Source organism: Parasteatoda tepidariorum, chromosome 5 (genome assembly GCF_043381705.1).
Source record: "Parasteatoda tepidariorum isolate YZ-2023 chromosome 5, CAS_Ptep_4.0, whole genome shotgun sequence".
NCBI classification, from domain to species: Eukaryota; Metazoa; Arthropoda; class Arachnida; order Araneae; family Theridiidae; genus Parasteatoda; species Parasteatoda tepidariorum.
In genome coordinates this window covers 3,931,396-3,955,675 of record NC_092208.1, presented here as the reverse complement: position 1 = coordinate 3,955,675, position 24,280 = coordinate 3,931,396, and the positions used below count along the sequence as shown (strand labels likewise).

Sequence of the window (24,280 nt, the reverse complement as noted above, 5' to 3'; positions counted from 1 at the left end):
TTGTTTTATTCAATAACCATCTTTTCTTTATTTTAAAGTTCCAAATATATAAAATTGAACTTCATCACAAGCTACATAAATTTGAAAAAAAATTTTTTTTTTTAATCAAATTAGACACATTTTTTGAGAAATGAAATGTCAAGAGCGCTCCTAAGGAAATGACTTTTTACTTTCTTGTTTTGTTCCTATGTTTTTGCTTTTTCATGTCAATTACCTCTGCCATTTGAAATAAATAAATAAATAAATGTCATAAAAGCTGTATTTTTAAATTATCATTCGTCCTGAATTATCAACTAATTTAGTCTAAATGTTAGTTTTAATTCAATTAAAAACTTCATAAATACATGAGGCCAACCCAAATTTTCGAAGCATTATTAACTTCAATATTGGGGGAACAAATAAGTTTCACCACAAGATGGCACTACAGGATTTGCCACATGGCTCCACCTCTTCGGAGGACGGGAATAAACGACCCCGGGCTTGTAATTGAGACAACCCTTAATGCGGTGCCAAACGCAAACAGTGAATTCTACTTCAGTCACTTACTTCACCCTGTCATCTGTTATTATATCTTTCGCTACTCTAGCTAATTAAATATATTTTAAATTTAAAAGTTGCTGTTTTTAGAAGAAGAAAAAAATACTTATGCTAAACAAAAATTCCTAAAGCTATCTTATTCTTAATTATTTTGATCATCATAAATTTCACAAAAATAATATAAGAAATAGCTCATTTTTAAAAGATAATATTTTACAACAGAAATAGGATAAATTATCTTGCACAATACCTGATTAAAGTAACCTTTGCTAAATAACAACCTCAATTTTCTAATATATAATGCAATAACTAATAATATGTTTCAATACACCCATGACTTTTTTTTCCCTTTTATTAAACCTAATAAAAAATAAGTTTTTGTATAATTAAATACAACACAAATTTTTCTCTGTGAACAACAATAAAAACCGAATTTTAAAAATTTTGTTAGAAAAATATTGTTCAAAGGCAGATCAATAAAAACCAGTCACCATTCTTAACTTTTTCCCTTGCCATCATCCTTAGATTTAAATTTTTTGTATCCACCTATACATTTTACAATAATATTTACAGAAAAAAAGGTATAGTTAATATAAGATGTGATTGTTGAGTAAAAATATTCAAACAACAAAGTTTTAAAGATTAGAAATTAAGTCTTCACAGGGGTGATTGTGAGCCCAACTCAAAAATTCTGGAAATTTCTCAAGTAAAATCATTATTGACGCATTTCAATACATGAAATTCTACATAAATTATATTCAGAATTTGCATAGTATATTTATTATATATATTTAAATGAATAATTATGTAAAAGTTTACTTTTATTTCTAATCACATTTATTATTTTTTACAATTTTTCAAGGGGAAAAAAAATGCACGAGTTTGCCGGGGGTGGCTACGAGTTATACCCTTCAAGTTGGTCCCTTTTTGTGATTTTTTTTAAAAGTTACTCGGAGGCGATTGCCTAAAAGTTGCTAAGATTTGGCGATCTTTCTGCCACGGAATCATGATACGAAAATCATCCCTTGTACTGACTCATATCAAAACATTTTTATACTTACACCTTCATTAATTTTATCAAATACAGCGTCGCAACCAACATCAACAGCACGCTCAAAGAAGAAAGCTCCAACCAATACAGTTAGTACAGTTGTTGAGGTCCGCTTAAAAAAAGTTTGGTACAGGGTAGATGCTAGACCCATTTTAAAAAGTAGAATATTTTAAGGTGATTACAAATATTCCACCTTTTGCTTACTGAGTATTTTCGCAAAACAACGAAATAGAGCAACCAACTATCTAAATCTTAGCCCAGACGACCTTTCCAAGTGAAAGTTTAAGTGTATAATGTAAATCCGATTTCTATGTTTTGGCTTACAGCTTTCTTATTCTTTCTGTTTCTTCTATGTTCAAAATTTGTTTACTTAAAATTTAATTTGTGCGAATTGAAAAGTTGATGTTCAGATAAAAGAAATAGGTAGTTGATAGCGTTGTGAATAAGTCAGCGAAGGTAAACTTTTTTTTTGTAATTTTGAATTTAAAGGCGGTATTTTTTGCTTTCTATGTAAATTTAATTTCTCTTATTGCTATTCTTAATTTCAGAATTTACACAGTAAGCAGTATGTTAATCTTTTTTTCTATTTTACGTTTTTCCTATGATTGTTTTATTTGTGAGTTTAAGCAAAATTCTGTATGTTATGTTGTGTTCCTAGATAGCTCTAATTTTTTTCTGGGACGATTTTTCGAATCAAAGTCGTTTGTGTTCTAATTTTTCAGAGAAATTTCGTAGTAATTTATAGAACGTAACTCTAACTTGTGTTATTTTGAAAAATTTGAATTTTCTCTATGTTCCAAAGATATTATTTTGTAAATGTTTGATAATAATAGAATGGAAAGAAAATTTTCAAATATATTGTATATTTTCAAATCGCCAAATATAAGAGAGGACCCGATTGTAAACTATTACTGAAAATATTATGTTCAATTACATTTTATTTATTCATTATTATTTTTTTTTAATATGCTTTATTTTTATTTTATAGCATTATTTTTTTAATCATGGTAAATTTACTTCAGGGAAACAAGAGCGTCATTCTTCTACAAAGTTGTGTTGCTACTTCAAAAAACATTGTTTTAAATTATTATCAACCTGCATTAAATCTTCGATTTTTTTGCAACTCATACCAAATCCGTCTCAAGAATTTGAAAAGGACCTAATGTATTAAGAAATAGCAAAGCTAAACACATCTAGTTATGAAGATATATCTTATGTTAAAAGTTGTGTCCATTGCCATAATGTTTTGCAGTTTGATTTTTATGAAATTGATTTGCAATGTATCTTCGACAATTTTTTTTTTTTTTGGTCTCTTAGTGATTTCTTTTTCAAGCTTTAACATTAAACATATCATAACCGGTCAAACTGCAATTTAAGAACTTTTGCATCAAAAATGGGCTTATCATCTTATCGTTTTTGCATATCATGACTTTTTCTAACAATTACATGCAGTTAATATTCTATTAATAATTTTTTTTTTTGTATTTTGTTTGCTTTGAATAATACTCGTCGTATACCTATTTCTACCACAACCAGTCATTTGATTGTGGGAACAATTTATTGCTTTATAAGGTTATCGGGTCAGAAATTACAATGTAATGCCTGTTCAATGTATTGCATTAGATTAGTTGCGCGCATCTGCAAAGACTGTTGTGTAGTAAGTTCAATCAGAATAACTGGGAATTCAAATTTACATTTAAATTACAGGAAAGTACGTAAAATTTTGCATTGACATTTTTATGTAAGAAAAGTGAGAAAAATTAAATGTTTTGGTCAGTAGCTTATATTTTATTTTGATAGCTTTACTTCTCAACTGTTAGTTTTTACCCAGGAAAATGTCGAAACAATTAAGTCAGCACAAGTTCTTGGAAGAAATTATATTAATTATACGAATTATGATTCATATGATTATACAGTAGAGAACCAATTATCCGGGATGTACGGGACCATCGCTATCCCGGATATCTGAATTTCCCGGTTTTCTGGATCGACCAAAAAGTGTCGATAATCGATGTTTTATCGAACCCGAAGTACAAGGAAAAAGTGTAATGCATAAAGTAAGAGAAAAAAGAAAGGTACTCCTAACTTTAAAAAGAAAAAAAAAATGGTAGAAATATAACATTTAAAAGAATAAAAAAATTTGCAAGTTTAGACAAGAAATAAAGTTTAAAAAATACAAAATTCTCATATTTATTTTTTAAAAATAATTACAATTCCTAAATTAAATAATCTAAACAAAACCAATGATTAAATAACACAATATATTTCATACCTAATTATACGGGGGGAAACGATAAAATAGAAGGAAAATTTATTAATCTAAATAAAAACACTTGAAAATTATCGAATCGAAACGATAGTTAAAAAAAGCACTAGCATAAATATTAAAACCCGGAACAAAGCAAGATCAACGGAATTCAAAAAAAAGAAAAAAAACCTAATGATAAAATTTATGAATAAAAAGAATTAATTTATTGAGCGCGAGATTTATTGCGAAAAGAAAAAAAATCAAACGTAGTGGAATCAGAAAAACAAAACTGCAATCTGCTTCATAAAATAATCCTATGTTTAAATTAATAAACAATTCTCATTTTATTTTATTTTTTTTGTTGATAAAAACAAGATTTTTAATTACAGCAGATNTGCATATTTGACTTCATGACTTTTTCTAACAATTATATACAGTTAATATTCTATTAATAATTTTTTTTGTATTTTGTTTGTTTTGAATAATACTCGTCGTATACCTATTTCTACCACAACCAGCCATTTGATTGTGAGAACAATTTATTGCTTTATAAGGTTATCAGGTCAGAAATTACAATGTAATGCCTGTTCAATGTATTGCATTAGATTAGTTGCCCGCATCTGCAAAGACTGTTGCATAGTTAGTTCAATCAAAATAACTGTGAATTCAAATTTCAAGAAAGTACATAAAATTTTGCATTGACATTTTTGTGTAAGAAAAGTGAAAAAAATTAAAAGTTTTGGTAAGTAGCTTATATTTTATTTTGATAGCTTTACTTCATTTCTGTTACTTCTCAACTGTTAGTTTTTAACCTGAAAAATGTCGAAACAATCAAGTCAGCACAAGAAATTATATTAATTAGAAGAAATATGTTTACAGAAAATGTACAAAAGAAACACCCATTGTATGTATATGTAAAACATGTGTTGAGCAATGAATTAAAAATTCTTATTCCTTGTGTTTGTAATACATAAAAATTGGCAATATACAATTTCTTTAAATTATAGAAAAGTTTTTTTAGTTTATTTCCTTCATAACATCCATATTTCATGCATTCAATCAAGAAACATAAACTTCGGTCATTTGACCGGCTATGATGAAAATAGGTATATTTTAAGTGTTGGTATGTGTTAATACCGTGACTTTTTTCTTTAGATTAATGTATCAGTTTGAACTTCATCTTTCAAATGGCATTATCTAGTTATTGGGTTTCTCGGCGCCGAAAAGATTTAGCCGAACAAGCTATAGTTTCCAAAAGAGAGAAGGAAGCCGTTCATGCCAAAAAATGTCAAGAGGTTGCAAGTTTTCATCAGGACCTGGCTAGAAAATGCACTAAATACAAATATTTAGAAGAAGCTAAAGTTTTGACAACACCAAGGTATTTAAAAAACATTTTCCTTCTCAATATGCTTGAGAAAATAATAGTTTCTCTTTATGTTCATGTTATGTTATATAGTGGAGGATTCAAAAGAGGAAAAAGTTTTGAATGTATCATCAGGGGTCTATCTAAGCCGAATTCACTACCGTTTAGCGGTACCTTCACAAATTCAACTTTGGGAAATTCACGAAAAACTTTTCTTAAAATTTTATTTTTGTGTCTCGTAAGAAACGATAAATCCATATTTTTGAGTTGATTTTTTAATATAATTTTTAATTTTCAATTAATTTTCCATTTTAATATAATTTTTAATTTTAATCCTCTCAGAAAAACCTAGACAGACCCCTTATCATGTGTTCCGAGGTCACCAGATTTAATGGTGGGATGCTTGCAAAATTATGTTAATCTTGTGTGTTTTCCATAACTTTTTATTTTCTCTTTTTAGTTTTAAATATTGTAGTAAATGGTGACTAGTGCATGTTAAATCTGTTAGGTAATAAAGCCCTCCATGTTTCCAAAACAAATATTTCTGGGGGAAGGATGTGCTTGGTAAAAAATATGTTGAAAAAAAAAATAAAAAAAATAATTCATATCTTTTAATAAAACATCTCTTTTTAATTGCACAATTTGTGTGTTACATTTTTTAACTACTTCTCAATCATCTCATACAGTACACTTGGGAACCGATTATCCGGAATGATTGGGACCATCGCTATTCCGGATAACTGATTTTTCCGGTTTTCTGAATTGCTACAAAAAGCCGTTTGTTTATTGTTAAACTCAAGAAAAAAAAATTTTTTTTTGTGGAAATAATCTTAAAAAGAAGAAAAAACGATGAAGGAATACACTAGTGATTATTTCCAAAATGATGGTAAGGTAAACATCTTTTAAAAAAGGAAAAAAAATCCTAAAATCTTATAAGGAAAAAAAAAAATTTTTTTTTTAAATGGCGCGAAAGTGTATCAAATTTTGTTCCGGTTTTCTGATTTCCGGATAACGGGTTCTGTACTGTACTTCCCAAAGGGTATACTGGGGAACCCTAGGGGTCCATGCGGACATGGCAGGGCTTTCTAGAGTTGGGATAATTTTAACCAGAAATAATTACATTTATATCCAATCAATAATCAATCATTTATTGAATATTTTGCATGTTTATGTGACCTACTTCATGTAAAATATGGATTTTTTTTTAAAAAGTAGCGGAATTTATAATTTACCTAATTTTTTCTTAAATAAAACAATATATTAAATAAATTATGAAAAGAATATGCGTTTATAAAACTTTCGTAAGTATATCTTGTCGAGCTTTTTAATTCAAAATAAAATAACTAAATTCTAGAATAATGAATTATGTTTTTCTGATGACTATTCTCATCATTTATTATAATTATTTTTTAAAAATCATAATTCAGCTTATTTTATTCTTTTGCAACCTATGCAAATGAATAAAATAAGAAAATTCATATATTTCATATTTTATTCTATACTCCTATTTAATATCATCAATGTAATAAATGCTGGTTCTTTTCTTATCAAATGTTTCAGCTAATGTTAATTTATTTTTATGTGCATTGTACAGAATGCGGGAAGAATCATATGTCTTGGAAAACCAGAGAGTTGCTGCCAAAGAGAAAATAGATTCTAGGAGACAAAAATTGGCTCAACTCTTAGATGTTGAACATAAACAGTTTATGGTATGGATATATTATTATGTCATATTTCATTATTATGATTTTATTAGTTGCTAAAGTTTATTTACTTTTCGCTATCAAAGACAAACTCATTCATACTTATCAAGTCTCTAGTTTTTTAACGAAGGTTCCTTCATTTTATGTCTATCTCCTGTTTACCCGTATATTCTCAAATTTCTCCTTATTTGTTGAAGAAATTTTTTTTACAAAGTTTGCAATAATGATGACTAAAATATTTCTCATATTCCTCAACAGATGTCCTATTGCCAGTATTGCAGTATGTTGAGTGTTTATAGTTGAAGTAATTATAAATAATGGTTTTAAAAAAATCTTTTTTAGATTAAGATTTATATACATATTTTTTACTTCTCTGAATGTAAGTGCTTTTATTATTTCTAATTTTGAATTTCTCTTTTTGACTTGCATGATATATGAAAACACTTTATTTGTAGCTTAAAAAATGTTGCTAGTAAAATCTATTTTATTTTTCCAATGTTGGCATGTCTGGTTATTTAACTGTTAGAAAAACTAATGAAGAAGGATTAATAGGAGGACATTGACCATTCATGGTTCTAAATAAAACCTACTAGATTAGGTTATCTATATAAAGCTAGGTTATGTAATATCAAGTATTAGCATTGTTCTGTGCAAATGCAGTGTTTACCGTCGAAAATATGAATAACTTATCTGTTCAGTATGTAGCCTGACAATGACTTTATTGCATTATCTTGTTAGATTGAAGTATCATTTGAAAAAAATAGTTTTTATTAATTTTTAAAGCTATGAAATCTCATTTCCTCACTTGCAACTCTTAATACCTACAAATACAAAAAACATCTCTCACTAAAGTACATCATGGCGACATTGTCGCAGAATGATACTGAGTTTTTGCAGAAAGATTCTTCCTTCGGGAAGTAAAAAATTTAGCTTTTCTTTTCTGCAGAAATTTTCGAAAGATTTTATTTTTTCTTCAGAATTAAATTCAAAAAATGCCTTTCTCGCGCATTGGAGTGGAGAAAAAAAACTTATTTTTCTATTCTCATTTGAGAATAATGAAAAATAAAGAATAATGAAGTAAAAAATTTGGCTTTTGTAGAAATTATTGTTTTAATTTTTCTTGCAGTTATTATTACTGATTTACACATAGCTTTTAAAATCTGTTATTTTTAATATGATATTATTTGTTACAACAATTGAATCTCACAATGAAAACATGCCTTTAATAACCCCTTTTAAAGAGTCCATTTTGTGTGATTTCGGTGTCAATCTCTTTTTTCAGTAGTTACTACTAGGGATTTCACAATTTTTTTTAAAAATGTGATGATGAATTACAAATTGCAAAAAAGGAGGTAATTAGTGTGTCCTACAAAATGTAAGAGAAATAGAATATATTAGAATAAAAAAATATTACATATTCAGTTAAAAAAAATAATTTTATTGCCTCCCATTTTTTTAAATTTATTTATTGACGTTAACGCTTCTGTTACTTTAAATTAGTAACATGTATATTTGTTATTTTTAAGTATCTTACAGAAAGATATTAGTATTAGAGAGGTATGTAGAAGAAAGCCTGAAAATATTCTGCCACAGGGCTGAAATATCTATACTTTTTCTTGTTCAACTTTTGTCACTTTTGTAGTATTATTTCTATATAAAATGAATTTTTCGGTATTTAAATAGGCTTTTTATTAATCAAAAGTGTTTGAAATTCATATTTTCTCACTTATAGCGATTCAGAATGTTTCATATCAATGGCATTACTTATTCGATATAAACAGTTCTGATAAAACTCAGGGTGAAGAGTGGGTCACATTTACACCCTTTTCACCATTTTTAAAAAGTTATCACATTTTGTCTCCTTATTTAAGATTTATCACCTTTTTGAAGATTTTTAGAAACAAGCCACTTCTAACCAGTGAAGGAACAAGCCTGTTCCTTCACTGGTTGGAAGTTGTTTTTTGTAATTTTAACATAATTTTGATGTATAATATGACTAAAGATACAAGGAAATTAAATTTTTTTCTTTTATTTTCATTAACTTGGAAAAATCCCAGTAAAGGAACACTTTATCATTCATTGGTTTTTCATTGTTTGGTAATCCATTTAATAAACACCCCTTAATCTCAGTACTTGCTTATGCTATGATGCTTAAAATAAATAAAACATAACTTCAATAACCATATTTTGAGTTCTTTTTTTCATAGTGAGGAAAATAGAACTATTATATGCAATTAATTGTACTTTAAATGGATAAATACAAACACTGACCCTATAATTTTGTCATTAAAACAAGGTGCCGAACAGATTCTAACAAATTTAAAAAAATTTCCAGAGAAGACCATATGACCAGGTACACCAATGCATTGTTAGATGACTTCCTGTTGTTTGGCAGTAAGCTACTGTTACCAATCAATCTAAGTAAAAACTTTTAAAATTTTAATTTTAAAAAATATTTATGAAATATTCCTTCATTGGTGTGTGTTACTTCACTGGTTGCTTTACCCTAATTTAGTTGATAAAATCTTGTTAACAGATCAAACTATTGCTAATAATTTTTGAAACTATTCATTATTACTTTTTAAATCAATAATAATTTTAAATAATCTTATATTAAGCGTTGTAAGTTTTTAAATCGATGATTTATCTTTACGAAAAAATCATGTGATTGAAATAAATGATTCATAGTTGCCAACTCTACTGGATTTTGTCAGTTTCTCCTGGTTTACTGGTTTAATTAAAATCTGCCTTGTTTTTTAACATTTTTGAAAATTCCCTAAAAGTAAGTTTCCTAAATAAATCAATATTAAAATAGAATTTTTGGGCAGATTATTGCTTGCTTGAATATTTAAATATGTGTTACTAATACATTAGCTAGTCTCATTTATAAAAATCAGTTTAAAAAATTTTTTTGTTCTAAAATTTTGAGTTTATATAGAACTTCCTTTTTAAACTAATTAAAAAATCTTATAACTATCTTTGATGAATTAAATACCTATTACTATTCTAAATTATGAGTAAACATGATACATAACATTTCAAGCTCATTTAATGTTAAACATAACTGGAAAATATTGCAGTTTTCATGAATATAAAAATCCCTAAAATTACCTATGTGTGAAATATTTAGTACATTTTGCAACAATTATCATGAAATTTGTAGTATTTTGTAAAATCTACTGGATTTTTTTACTTAGCTATGATGATTTTTTTGAGAATCAGTTGGTTCGATTAAGTTAATTTAAATGAGTGAATTCTGTAATATATATTATTATAGCTCTTTGCATATTTAGAAAGAGCTGAAGGAATTGAAAGAAATGAATCGAGAAAAGGATCCATGGAATATCACTCAATTAAAGATTCAAATGGAAGATCTTCAAAGACAAAGAAGAGAAACTGAGCAAAATGTAAGTCAAAATTTCTGAGGCTGATCTAGCATTTATTGCTTACATTATGAATAAATGTATATATTTTTTTTTACAAAATCTAAAGATTCTCAAAGTTACTTATCAAAGTAATTCAAGCATTTAGGTCTTAAACTAAAGGGCCACATCATAAGATCCCACAGGCTATTTTTCTACTCGATAACAAAAAATTTTACCGCCGGAGAAAAATAGTTTTAATGTCTAAAATTCAGGTTATTTAATTAAAAATTGAAGATTAAGTTAGAGTAATTTATTCTGTCTGTTTTTGTTATTTTCTGAAACGAAAGAATAAATACTATTAATCTTTATGTTGAGTCTCTGTGCAAAATATAGGGAAAGAATTTAGAATGTGTCATTGAAGAGAATTGATGCTTGACTAGCTTTGCTTACTCAAAATAGAATGGAAGGAACAATTAGCTAGTGTAAAAAATTGCCACGCTTTGACAACCAATCAGGATCGAAATACCCCCACTACGTCACTTTCAGGTATCCCGTTTTGCTTTGGGACATGAACTATTTGTAATGTTGATGAAATATTATGACCAGACATAAATTGCAAAAGTTTTGACATTTTAAAAATGTCCAAAGTTGCCTACTTAGCTGCCAGCATTTGAAATAGACATAACTACAGCCCTGTACATACTTTTCAATAACTAACTTTTAATAAACAAAAAAGTGTGGGGACCTCTTTTTTTTTCCTTCAGGTTTTTTTTTGGACAAATAACCATCTTATTTATATTTTTTCCTTTGTCACAAATGTTTAAAAGGTGCTTATTTTTGTTGAAAGATTTGGCTACGCATCATTTTAGAGAAGAAATACTCATGAATAAAGTGCCCTTGGTAACTCATTTAACTGTAAATACTTCAGTTCTGAATTTTTCTGAAAATCTTGTGTCTACTATATTGCTATTCTTAAAATTTTGTGATTCTCATAATTTTCCTAAATTAATTATATTATTCACTTATTTATTATATTATTCACGTATTATTTCACTTCCTTAGATGCAGAAAAGATATTTATGTCATATGCTTCCATCAAGTGCAAGAAGTCATTCATCAGAAGTATATATTTAGCTTTATAAAGTTTTAATCAATAATTTTGAAACCACAAAAGTATTATGTAGTTCAATTTAATTTATTGCTCTTCATTTTCTAAAAATTATTACCAAAAAATTTCTTTTATTTATTTATATATTTTTAATAATAGAAGATTGAATAAATATCTGAACATTTTTAATTTTGTTTATTTCTTTATATACATATTTTTTTCCCTTTCTTAAAACACTTTTGTTCTTCAAAGCATTTAAGCATAGATAAAATTATGAAGAAGAAAAGCACAAATTTAAAACTATCAATTAGATTAATAAGAATTGAAATAAATTTTTTGATGTGGCATACTTAATTCTGTTTGCCGTAAGTATTTAACTTAGTAAAAAGTATCAACAAGAGTTTAAAAGAAATAAAAATGTGTTACTTACGTACAGAATTTTTTCTTGGTTGTAAAAGTTAACAATCATTTTTAAATATCTAAAATTTTATCAGTTCAGAATAATTAAAATTGTCCCTACTTGTCAGGATTTGCCAAAGCACGAATTTTTTGGAGAAAAAAAAAAACCTAGCCCATGTTGTTTTTAGCCTTTTTTCATGAAAGGACCTGATTTTGCCTAGAGATAAGTGAGTTATATCAAATACATTCTATGTGCATACTTAGATAGGTTAAACTTTAGTATATACAGAAAAAATATTGTTAATTATAATTTTTCCAAAGGGACTATAAAGGGTGCGAAATAAACGGTTATGAGGATAACTAATTGGAAAACTGAGACGTTAAGCTTTAAACTTTCAAGAATTAAGATAGATTTAATTATTTTTTCTGTTTTGCTTTTGTGCAAAATCTTTTGTTTTAAGGGCATTTTTATGATAGCGTGATATTTTTAAAATTTTTTTTGAAGTGTGTATTTTTTTGGCATTGTTTTATGGATAAATTTTTCTGGAAAACATTTTATATATAAAGTATAGTTAATGCAGTTTTATATACATATTTTGTTTTTTTAGTTTCTCTAATAATACAAATTAACATCACTAAATGACAAAACTAGTTCAAGTATTGGACTAATTTTGTCCAGGTCTAAGCTCAAAATTGTATACATATTTTTCGAGCTATGATTCATGTCTGTAAAATATTTTAAAACTTATTAATGTAATCTTAAAAATGCAAATTGATATTGAATTAAAATTTAATATTAAAAAAAAATGGTATTAGTGCTTGAGTGTAACATAAAGTGATAAAAGTACAGTGAACTCTCGCTACTATGATATCCGATACAACAGTAACTCCCTCTATTACAATAATGTTTCGTGGTCGTGATGAACTTGTATATGAATTAATGTTATCCACCTTTCAATATTACGATATTCTTTCAATATTACGATTACGATTCTCTGAAGAAATAAACCCATGTAAAACAATTTTTTTTTCAAGTTTCAACTTTATTTTTTCCATTTATTATTGGTTTTCAAATGATGTAAAAATCTTATTTTATCATATTTTGCCATTGTTTTTTTTTGTTTTGCCTTTTCTGACAAGAGAAGTCTGACTGCTGATTTTGTACTTATCTTATTTCCTTTCATCACAGTGAGTGGCTTTTGTATTCAGATTTCAATACCCCATCCTTGATGTACATAGACCACCACCCCAAGACCTTCCATTCTTGGAATTGCCTACCTTATCTCTAAAGAAGTCACAGATGTAGCATTCTTATCTGATTTCATATTTTTCCATAATTACCATTCTGCAAATTAAATTTTTTATATAATATATAAATTGATTTATAGTTAATACATATATAACGTTAAAATTTTTTAAAAATCTTATTGTGTCCCCAAAGTATGTAGGCCCTCGATATAATAATATACCTCTCTACAACAATGTAGTTATTTGGTTTCCAAAATATTGTAGCGAGATTTTACTCTATTTTAACTGTTTTCAGAATATTAGGTTCCTAAATACTCAAAAGAAAACTATTTTGCGCAATAAGTCTCTTATCCAAAACCAGTTTAGGAAACCCTAAGTCTTGTAATGATTTTTGTTGTCACAGAATTAAATGAAAGACTTAAATTGAATGGTTATTATAAAATCTTTGTAATGCCAAATGCTTTATGAAACTTGCGAAAAAAAACTTGTAATTTCTTAACTCTTGCAGAAAGAAAATGAGACTCTTGAAAGAGAAACTGTAGTTGCTTGGGAAGATTGTAAGCAGGAACTTGAAAGAGTAATTATTTTTATTTTATTCATTTTACAATGTAATTTCATGGTGTGTTTTTAGTGCTTAAAAATGCTTTTTTTATTTCTTAAAGGCCATTAAAGGTGGTTTTTATTTTCATTTTTTAAAACCCCTTGAAGGTACTTTTTTATCGGATGTTTTTAAAAAGCTTGACTTTTCTTTTTAGAAAATTTGCATTTTTTTTCTTTACCATGTCGATTTTCGCCATGTATTATGCAAAAGCTAGGTTTTCACATTGTTCTATTCAACATTTTCACTATTTATTCAAACACAATGCATTTCAGCATACCGTCGGTCCGTAGTAGCGCCAATCATTTTACATGTTTGATGAAGTACTTGCGAGTCCACATATGCTGAGCTGTATCCAGTGGGAATAATTATTGCGTTCTCATGAGCAACTCAGTTGCATTTTGCAATATGTTCTGAATTTCTGGCTTCATTTTCCACCCTTTGATAACAAACCGAAAAATCTCTGGATCATTTCATAATGGCTAATATAATCAAGAAAAGAGTTCTTTGTCAGAAACTAGTCATTTTATCATGATCATGTAAAGTCTTTGAAAATTATTTTGCATTTTGTTAATGTATATAGTGCTTAAAAATATTTTTTGAGTGCTTAAAAAGTACTTAAAATGTGGTTATTTTTGTTGAAAGATTTGGCTGCGCACCCTGATGAAGTTTTGTACTAAGTGCAATACGAATGATGCAACATCTGATCAGTTGTGTTTTAAAGCCTCCTGACATTGTGCTCGGGCTGATTAGGGTAAGCCAACTCATGGATCTAATATGATTCAGATTAGAAGAAATTCAAAATTAAAAAAATATTCATTCTCTTCACATAATATGAAGTTATTTGAGTGCTTTAAGGTTCCTTTTTTTATTTCTTTAGTCACAATTGTTTATTCAATATTATATGTATACAATTGTCAATGGATTCTAGGACTCTAGTAAAAAACACACATATTTAGTGTATTGTGATTTTTTTCTCTTTCGTTTGCCTAATCTTTTTTTCCCACCTTTTTATATCATTGTGTAGCATCATCATTCCTTTTGCAAATTTTACTTTAAAAATCATCTCAATTGAAAATTATTCATTCCATTCCAATAATTTGATTCTGTTTAGCTGTTTTTGGATTCCTTCCTTTTTTTTCCCCTTTACTTATAACTTATAACTTCAACATTATAAATACAGATTTCAATGAATAGATAACACCAAATTACGAGTTAAATAAAAACACATAATTAGACCATTACAATTTTTAATTTTATTTTCTCATTCTTTTTTTTTCTTTCATGCCTTAAAAGTATCAACGTTAATGTTGCTACAACACTTGTAAGCCAACTATTCCAAATTCAGCCATTTAAACAAGAATGAGCTTATTTTGTTTTTGCTCGTGATTTTGACTTTTTGCGTAATGTAAATATACAATAACAAATTAATAAGCTTTCTGATAAAGTTAATGTCTTAAAATCAACATGCAGTGTAGCTCGGGGTATGTAGCGTTTTTAAAAAGTGCTTATTTTTGATATACATTTTTTCAAAAGCCCTTAAAGGTGCTTGTTTTATTCAGTGTTTTTAAAAAGTGCTTAATTTTCTATTTTTTTAAAAAGATTTTATCTTTGCTGTGTCGATTGTCATCCTAAATTTCAAAAAATGCATAATTTTCACAATTTTCTCTGCAATATTTATCATAACCTAGTTATTTTATCATGATTATGTAAAGTTCTTGAAAGTCTTTTTGAATTTTATTGATTTCATATTTATAAATTAAGAACTTAAAATGATAGAAATTTTTTTTTTATTTCTGCACAGATCCTAATTATGATTTTTTTTTTTGAAAAGTGATTTAAAAGTATTTTTTGAATGCTTAAAAAGTAATTTTTGTTGAAAAATCTGGCTACTCGCCCTGTAGCTGATTTCAGAAATTATTAAAACCTTAATCTTGTAATAATTTTGTGAATGCGCTATCACAAAATACTATCCGTAATTGAAATAAATGAAGTGACTCGCATATTGTATTATATTATATGAATATTGTATTAAGTCTACATCTATGCGTTGTTTCTACTCAATTTACTGTACCTAGATTTCAACCTCCAAATTCTTTTCAGCAACAAAATTCAAATTTTCAGATAGGTTTTCCTGTACCTCAACAACACAACTTTTTGTCTTTTCCTACAAATAATATGCAGAATTAATCTCGTTTAAATCAGGAATTAAATTCTCTAGCTAACAATCAAAATCAAATGCTCTGATCTTTTAGCTGCAAGCTTCCTTGCACCAGAAAATCGATTATCCCTATGTTATTCAATAAGAGAGTGGTGTGTAGCAGGGAAATTTCTGGATAATTTTCCCCTGGGGCTCAACGCTTGGAAGGTTCAAACTCATACACTTGTGTATCAATAATTTTTTTTGTTTTTTTTATTAAATTTTGTAATTAGTTATAACTACATAATTTATTGTAATTTCATCATAGCAACTTTTTTCCTTTTTTTAAATCCTTATTTATTTAAGTGTATTATCGCTGATGAAGCAGCAAGGGTTGACTCTAGTGCGATTTTCTGGGGGCCCTGAAACAGCCTTGGGAATTTTTCCCACATCATTCAGGCCATCTATATACAAGCTCTGTGGCAAATTGCCCATGAGCAATAGTGCGACGCAGAAGATCAGAGACAAGCTAAGGAGCTAAATTGTGACTGTCCAAGTGTACGTCAAAAAGAGCTCCTTAAGCTAAACAGGAACAGTTGGCGGACAATCATTGATCTTCTCACTGGACACTGCACCCTCAGGAGACGCCAACATTGAATCTAATGCTCTCTGTAGAGGTTGTCATCTTGAAGAGGAGACTTATACTTTGTGATTGTGAGGTCTATTCTGCTCAAAGATTTGAGCATTTAGGGCAACATTGCATTAAGGCCAGGGAACATGCAATGCCTTCCTGTGAGGTGGTTGCTGAACTTCATTTCAACTATAAGTTTTTCTTGTTAATCATGACTTAGGGTTTGGGTACAATAGACCTCTGGTCAATGTGCCCTGCTTTTTGGAGCTGCCCAACCTCTAAGTCTAAGTATATTATCACTCTTTTAACAATAAGCATAACATTTAGCAGATTATCTATTCTATCTTTACCACTCTCCTCTTTGTAAAGATAGCTTTTAAATACAGGGTATCTGCCTACCTTGAAAGTCATGAATTTCAGTATTGAACAAAACTTGTCATGATTTAAACCTTTTTTTTAAAGAAAAATCATGAAAAGTCATGGATTTAGATTGCTGAAAAATCTAGATTTTGAAATAGAATTTACCCCCCTCTCTAATTTCACGGTGTTCTGAATATCTGAATTTGCGACAAAAGCCCCACTCACAGTCATATTTTATTAAGGTAGAAATTTTTTTTATCGTGTTCTTTAAACTTCTGTGATTTCAGATTTTTTTTTATTTTATCATTTTAAAAATCTAGTTTAGGCTTTTTATATTACACTTTTAAGAAGAAACAAAACAGGTTTAAATAACTACATATATCTAGCTGTATTTAGTTATTTCCTTTTGTATTTTATTTTCACTATTTTCTTGCTTTATCTATTTCTTTACTCTGTTTTTTAAGTTTAAAATCAATAAATATGAAGATGCAAAGTATAACAATTTTTGTTGTACCTATCATTTCAATGAATGTTATTACAGTCAACCCCGCTTAAAGGAATACCATCGGCTCCAGCCAAATTTATGCTATTAAGCGGGTTATTCGATTAAAAGGGGAGTGCAATATTCAATCTTAAATTCTGAATTTTTGCAGAATTTTACTTTTTAATGGTATCTAATGCATAGTATAGCGTTTTGATTGAATAAGCTCAGTTTTATGATCAATAAGTAATTATAATTAAAGCTTTTTGTCTTAGTATCTTAAAAAAAATGTCATTTAAAGTTACATTAAAATAAATCAATGTTAGTGAAAAGTATAATGTAGGAACTAAAATATTATTTAATCCCTTCCGAAAAATTATAGGATTGAAGACTGTTTTTTATACCCGTTTAATTCATCAATTTATCACAATTAGATATTCTCTTTTAGTTTCTACTAAAATTTTCATGACTTGTGAGTATTCCTTTCAAACACATTCAGAATTTTTCTTTTTTCATCTTCGAAACTTGAGAAATTCCCAGTTAATGCGCTATTTTAGTTGGGGATTTTTTAAAAATTTATTGTTTCTAAGATTCATTGTTTTTCCCCCGATTAATTTAGATCATTCTTTTTCACGCTCAACTTGCAACCAACTCAAAATTATTCACTGGATTGAGCAATTATTCTACTTAAAGAGAAAGACACTCTTTACACTAATGTATTAGGTTTTTAAAACTTTTTCTTATGAAAGCTAATAGAGCATCAAGAGGGGACCACAAGTCTTGACCTAAAAACAAATCACTCTATCCCTTTTTTACATATTAAATTATGTGTGAGTGAAGTAAGTTAAAGAGGGGTGAAACCCCCTTCGTTTACTTCAATGTATAACTGGCAGCAAGATTTGATTAATCTTCATCCCAAACACCTACTAATGAATAAGAAGTTTCTATTGAAATGACCACCTATTGTATCCTTATCTTAACTGAAAAAGGGAAATTCCATTTTAGCTGGTGAAACATTTCTCAAAAATAATTTTTTTTTCCTCATTTCAGTGCCACTTCTTTATGCAATTAAGCGGGGGCAAAAAATAACAAATAACCATTTAAACGGGGAAGTTTAACATTAGTTTAAATTAAAATGATTTGGTTCCATTAAATTTTATTCGTATAAGCGGGTTATTCGATTATCCGAGGGGCGATTAAGTGTGGACGACTGTATGATACTTTTTTAAATTTATTGTTCTGTTTTTGTCCGAGAAAATAGTAACTTTGGTAAGTCGTGAAATTTTTTTGGGTATTATTCATGAAAAGTCATGGATTTAAAAATCTAAAATGTAGCAGATACCATGTATGTAGAACTTCTTTTAAAGAATTCTTCATGACTTAAAAACGATATAAAATGATTTTTAGGTCATTTGTGCAACAATTTAAATTACTTACAAATAATGGTAGCCAAGGTAATTTTAAATGAAAGCTAAAAATGGAATATTAAGGAGTTGGCAGCTCGCTTATTTGAATATTCAAAAAGAAGCTACTAAGCCTAAGATTGCAAAAATTATGAATATTCAGTTTTTATTGAAAAAAAATTTTGTCCACAAAATTATACTCTACTTCTTTGCAATATTTTTACTTAGTATTATTTATATTTTAGAATATCTAATACATTTTTATTAGTAAATCTTAGGGAAAAACATCTTAAAATTTTAATTTCCAGTGAAATTTTCAAAAAAATTACATTCATTTACAATTTTTGAATAAATTTACAATTTTAGAATCCCTTTTCTTGTCCTCAACTGTGTAGTGTATCTACCACTACAAAATTATAATTCCAACTCACTAGTATATAAGACGTGTTAACTCAATTTTATGATGGAGTACCTTTTCATAGATAAGGGTTGACATTGAATGTAACTATCATCCCTACATTGGTGACTTGGACGTGATGTGAACATGCCTACCTTGACAGTAACACCCACTTGGATATGAGCATGCTTATCTTGACAGTAACTCGATTCTATGTTGGGGTACCTTTTCATAGATGAAGGTTGACATTGTCGATAACAAATTGCCTCACATTGGTGACCCGGACGTGATGTGAACACACCTACCTTGACAGAAACTCCCACTTTTGGAACATGCCTACTAAGATGGGTGGTCCAAATTAGACAGTTGACTTGCTGCTTGTGACTACGACATTATCCACCTCCTTGTGCTGTTGCTACTCAGTCTCAATCACCCACAATGTCTGTCTGTATACACTCGACTGTGAATGGCAACAGAGGAGCAACCATGACCCTGAACTTAATACAGCTCTCACGTTCTGCACTAAAAAGTATGATGATCTTAACTATCCCGATCAGCACTCAAAAGTACGGTGATCTTAATACAGCTCTCCCTGCTTCTCACAAAACCGCAATGAATCAACTAGTGGTATCTGTTCTTTAAATTCTATCACAGATATATTTCTTGTGAGGGAGTAGTGTAGTGTATCTACAACTGGGGAAACTAGTCCGGATCCCACTTCAGTGACAACTTCTCTTCAGTAGCTCCTGAATAAATTTCTAAAAACCATCAAATACTGGTATTTCCTCTTTAAAGTTTATGAAAATTAACATGTAATCCCTCAAGGCATCTCTGATGAGTCTTTTTCGGCCTCTGGAGAGGTTTATTTTCCATTAATGAAAGTTTAAAATCCGATGCTCCATTGATTTAGGCTTAGAGTACCAGACCGTCAATTTTCTACCGCCATTGAATGCAAGCGCATTTTATCGATAACTTTGGCTTCTTCTAAAAGTACTTTTTCCAACTTATTTTTCAATTTTAAACATTTCTTTGCAATAAGCCATGCGATTCTTCACTAAATTTATAATGTTAATAAATTTCCGTAGTCTGGTTAAAAATTTTCATAGGTATCTTTCTAAACAATGACATGATCTCGGAATAGGTTTTCGCTATGTCAATGTTCGCCATTTTGTAAACGTTGACTTTGAGCACTTTAATTAACTTTTTAATGTTAATATTTTTATTTTATTTTTTATTATGTACATATTTTTAATTGTTTATGATTTAACGACATATCTCTCATTGATCCTGTGGTTTTATATTAATTTTCAAACATATATCACTTTTCCATTATAATTAGGTATTGTTCTATTCTCCATAACAATATCAAAACAAATCATATGATGTAATATTCAGTTAAATTTGTCTATTCAGTTTCATCACCCGCTTGACCCAATAATTTATTAAATATTTATATTAAATCTTTAATGTTTTTTTTATTTGTAATCTTAAATAACTTTTATCTTGTATCAATATCAAATTAAATTTTTATATTTTCATTAAATACTTATTTTCTGTTCCACATACACTTGTTCAATGTCTTTTCAAGTTCATTTTAATAGGATAGGATTCATTTTTTTGACATTTTATTTGTTTAATATTAAAATCAATATATACTTATGTCATCTTTTAATTTTTATAATACATAGTTTAGTGCAATGCCATTTCCACATTCTACAAATATGTAGAGGTTGTAACTTTAATTATTTTGATTTCATATGCTCATTATTAAAATATTACTGTTTACATTTTAATTATATTCATCTTCATCCCACATATGCTTGTACAATGCCTTTTCGAATAGCAATATATAGCTTAGGGCTTTGCATGTTTCTATATATTTTCTTCTTATAAAACAACCTCCAACATCAATCATTTTCGGCAGTGACTATCCCTGGCCAAATGAATTATTGCTCTAGTATATATGTATTGTCGTTTTAATTTAATGTTTGACTCTGCATAAGCTTTAACATAGCGATTGCTTAATTAAATTAATTAATCTAATTCTTAAATAGTATTTTTCATTCTTACCATTCCCTGGTCAAACAAAAGGTATTATCAATGCAAAATCACAGACTAATGTTTTATTATAATTGTAAGCATCTAGATTAACATTGCATCATTTTTTCAATGTTTGTTTAACCAAACACAACTTAGCTTTTTCTTCTTCTACTTTCACATAGGTTGGGGTCAATATCTTTAAATATCATTGCTCCCACTAATTGATAACTTTTACTAATTGATACATACTAAGCCCAGTTAATTTTTCAAATAATTTTATTCATCATAGGTTAGGATAATTGCTTTCTAACCTAGTACATCATTAGTTAATCTAATAATTAACGTAGTTGAATATAGTAAAATTTGCCAGTGTCGCCGTCTATAAAATCAATAATGATATCGAATATATCTTCAGACTCGCTCCGATTTCAAGACCCTCAGTTTCGCCTTATCTGCAATTTTTCAGTAATTTTCAAAATTAACCGTATGCTCTGAAGAGAGTTAAGCACAAATTTTTCAAAGTTCTATTTCTCATACTGCTCCGACCACCTGACCCAATCTTGCTATTTTCCTTATTTCCATGTTACTTTAATCTAGATATCCATTTTTGGACGGTGACACTGGCAAATCAGCAAATCAATAGAGCATCGGATCCTCTCTTAAATTACATACGTTTATAATAGAACTCTTCTGGGGGGGGGGGTTGCTCGCCATCGCCACATAAAAATCCGATTACTTTAAATAATACATAGCTCCCCTTCTATCTTTTTTAAAATTCTTTTTTTATGTAATGTTTCTAAAAAATAACGGATAAACACCTAACAATTTAAGAAAAAAAAGAATGGAAAGACATATATCTTCAGAACTAGGCTGGGGCTCACCCAACGTTACCACTAGGTCTCGAATCAGAAATGAAAGAATCTTCACATAGACCTCAGACAAACAATCAACAAAAATAACAAGACTAAGCAATAGTATAATTATGTCAAATAGAGAACAAATGGAAACAACCACACCTTTGAGAGCAATAAGCTGTACATCATCAACGCAATCCTACCAAACAGAGGCACAAATTCTGGAAGAATTTGAAGAGAACGAAGAAGACTCATCAGAAACTCCGCAAGAAACAGCCCAGGAGGAAACAACAGAGACAAAATCACCAGCACCATCTGAATATGAATTATCCCATATTAAAAAACTGTTCAACACTCTGGAAATCAACATAAACAACCAACATGGTCACGAAAAGAAAATGTGCAGCCTCCCATCAGCACAGAGAAAAGCTTGCCACGAAGCTCTTCGACAGTTAAAACAAATTATGGACAACTCAAATGTTCAATTATTCTGCCATCCGAATATCACCATCAACTCTATAGGCGATAGCTTGAAAGCCGTATCAGACAAATTAGATCATATAAATCATGCCAATCCTGGTAACTGCGATAATGTTCAACCACAACTTCCTCCAAAGCCTGTCATCATCCCAGCTATGGAAAATTGTCCAACTAATGTCATTCTGGAAAAAATTACTAAAACCAACTCGAAACTACATGTCAAGAAGATCTTCAAAAACAGCCATCTTGTGGAATTGAAATTCCATAATGATCATCAAAAAGACATAGCTCTCCAAACTATACATGAGACTGGTTTACCGTATGTTGAAAAAGAAAGACGGTTACTCTCTCTGATAATCCTTAAGCACCATTTGATTGCAACGTGGGCGAGATCCTAGAACTTATAAAAGAAAACGGTACTTACAACAACAATGTAGACATCATTCAATTCATAAAAACCTTGCCGCACAAACATCAACAAAGCAAACAACACATAGTAAGAGCCTCGCATCGTATCGCAATTCAACTTCTCAAACTTCACTATTGTTTCGCAGGATTAAATAAATGTTTCATAAAAAAACGAATAGTACTTCAACGATGTCGTAACTGCCAAACACTAGGACATCATCAGAACCAATGCCAGCAAGTATTTCCCACGTGTGCTAAATGTGGTATAAACGGTCACATGGATGAAAACTGCGACTCAACCGAGGACTTATGTATAAACTGCTCGGACTCGAATAAACAGTCCGATTCCCGACATGACTGTACCCATAAAGCCTCCCACTCTACTTGTCCCCGTTACCAATCAGAACTTCAACAACTTAAAGCCAACTACAACTTCAATTTCAACTTTTAGGCGAAATTTATCTTTCTTCATATTTATTTACTTATTTTCCATTCAATACATATCCATTTTACAGATTTTCTACTTTAGTCATTTTTGCTTATTTATTTTTTTAATTTTCTGATTTTTCTCTTATATGTTATTAACTTGTACTATATTTAATCTTTGCATTTTTTAAAACATTGTGACTTTGTACATATCTGAATTCTCAATAAATTCTTGCTGACTGGGCTCGTTCCTAGGCTGGTGTGGAGCCGGACCAGTAGCCAAGCTTTGGGCTTCATGGTAAAGGGTCCATAATGACCTAGGCACATGTCCAAAGCTTGGCACTTGTCCAAAGCACTAGTATATAAGACATGTTAACTTGATTCTATGGTGGGGTACCTTTTCATAGATGAGGGTTGACATGGTCAATAAATACTCTCCCCACAAACTGTAATTAAACTTTGTTAAATACTTCAACATCACCCTATAAGTTCTAAATGACAAAGTATCTTTGTATAGAACTTAGTTTTCTTTTTTAGCTGAATTTAGAGAAACAACAAAGAGAGCAAGAAAAATTAAGACAATTGCAGACTGAGAAGGCTGAAGCTGCCCATGAAGCAGATAAAATTGAATCTCTACATTTAACGGAACAAGCAAAATGGTCCAACACTATTGAATCCAAGATATCTGAATTAAATACTGCTGATAGTGAGGTCAGTACAATATTCTGTACAGAAATGACTTGATTTTTTTTCATTTGTACCAATTTTAATTCTAATTATATAATTATTAAAATTCTGAAAGTTTTTGGAAATTATCCAAAAACAATATTTTTATCGATCCCTTTTTTCTGGCTTATTCTGCCATTTTCTTGTATTTTGGAGACATATTCTTCATAGATAAATAAATAATTTGTTTGTATATAAATAAACTTAAATGAAGAAAGTTCATTGTAGTAATATACATGGTGTATAGTATTTTTTAGAGGTGCTTATCTTCGATTTTCGGTTTTTAAAAACCCTTAAAGGTGTTTTTTCCAATG

The 24,280-nt window shown here is 29.0% G+C and overlaps 1 protein-coding gene across 5 annotated transcripts in view; it reads left to right on the top strand.

The window, feature by feature from the left end:
* Positions 1-2,001: 2,001 nt before the first annotated feature.
* The window catches only part of LOC107449459 (trichoplein keratin filament-binding protein), a 43,294-nt gene continuing 21,015 nt past the window's right edge, over positions 2,002-24,280 (top strand). The window contains exons 1-7 of one of the 5 annotated variants that reach the window (XM_043047769.2): positions 2,002-2,044; positions 4,992-5,214; positions 6,794-6,908; positions 10,196-10,309; positions 11,330-11,389; positions 13,531-13,599; positions 23,778-23,951. In XM_043047769.2, the coding sequence (XP_042903703.1) occupies positions 5,024-5,214; positions 6,794-6,908; positions 10,196-10,309; positions 11,330-11,389; positions 13,531-13,599; positions 23,778-23,951 (723 nt within the window). In that variant the 5' untranslated portion in view covers positions 2,002-2,044; positions 4,992-5,023. Of the gene's footprint in view, positions 2,205-4,991; positions 5,215-6,793; positions 6,909-10,195; positions 10,310-11,329; positions 11,390-13,530; positions 13,600-23,777; positions 23,952-24,280 lie in introns of all 5 variants that reach the window. The other 4 variants (XM_043047771.2, XM_043047772.2, XM_071180929.1 and 1 more) reach the window with 4 other exon arrangements.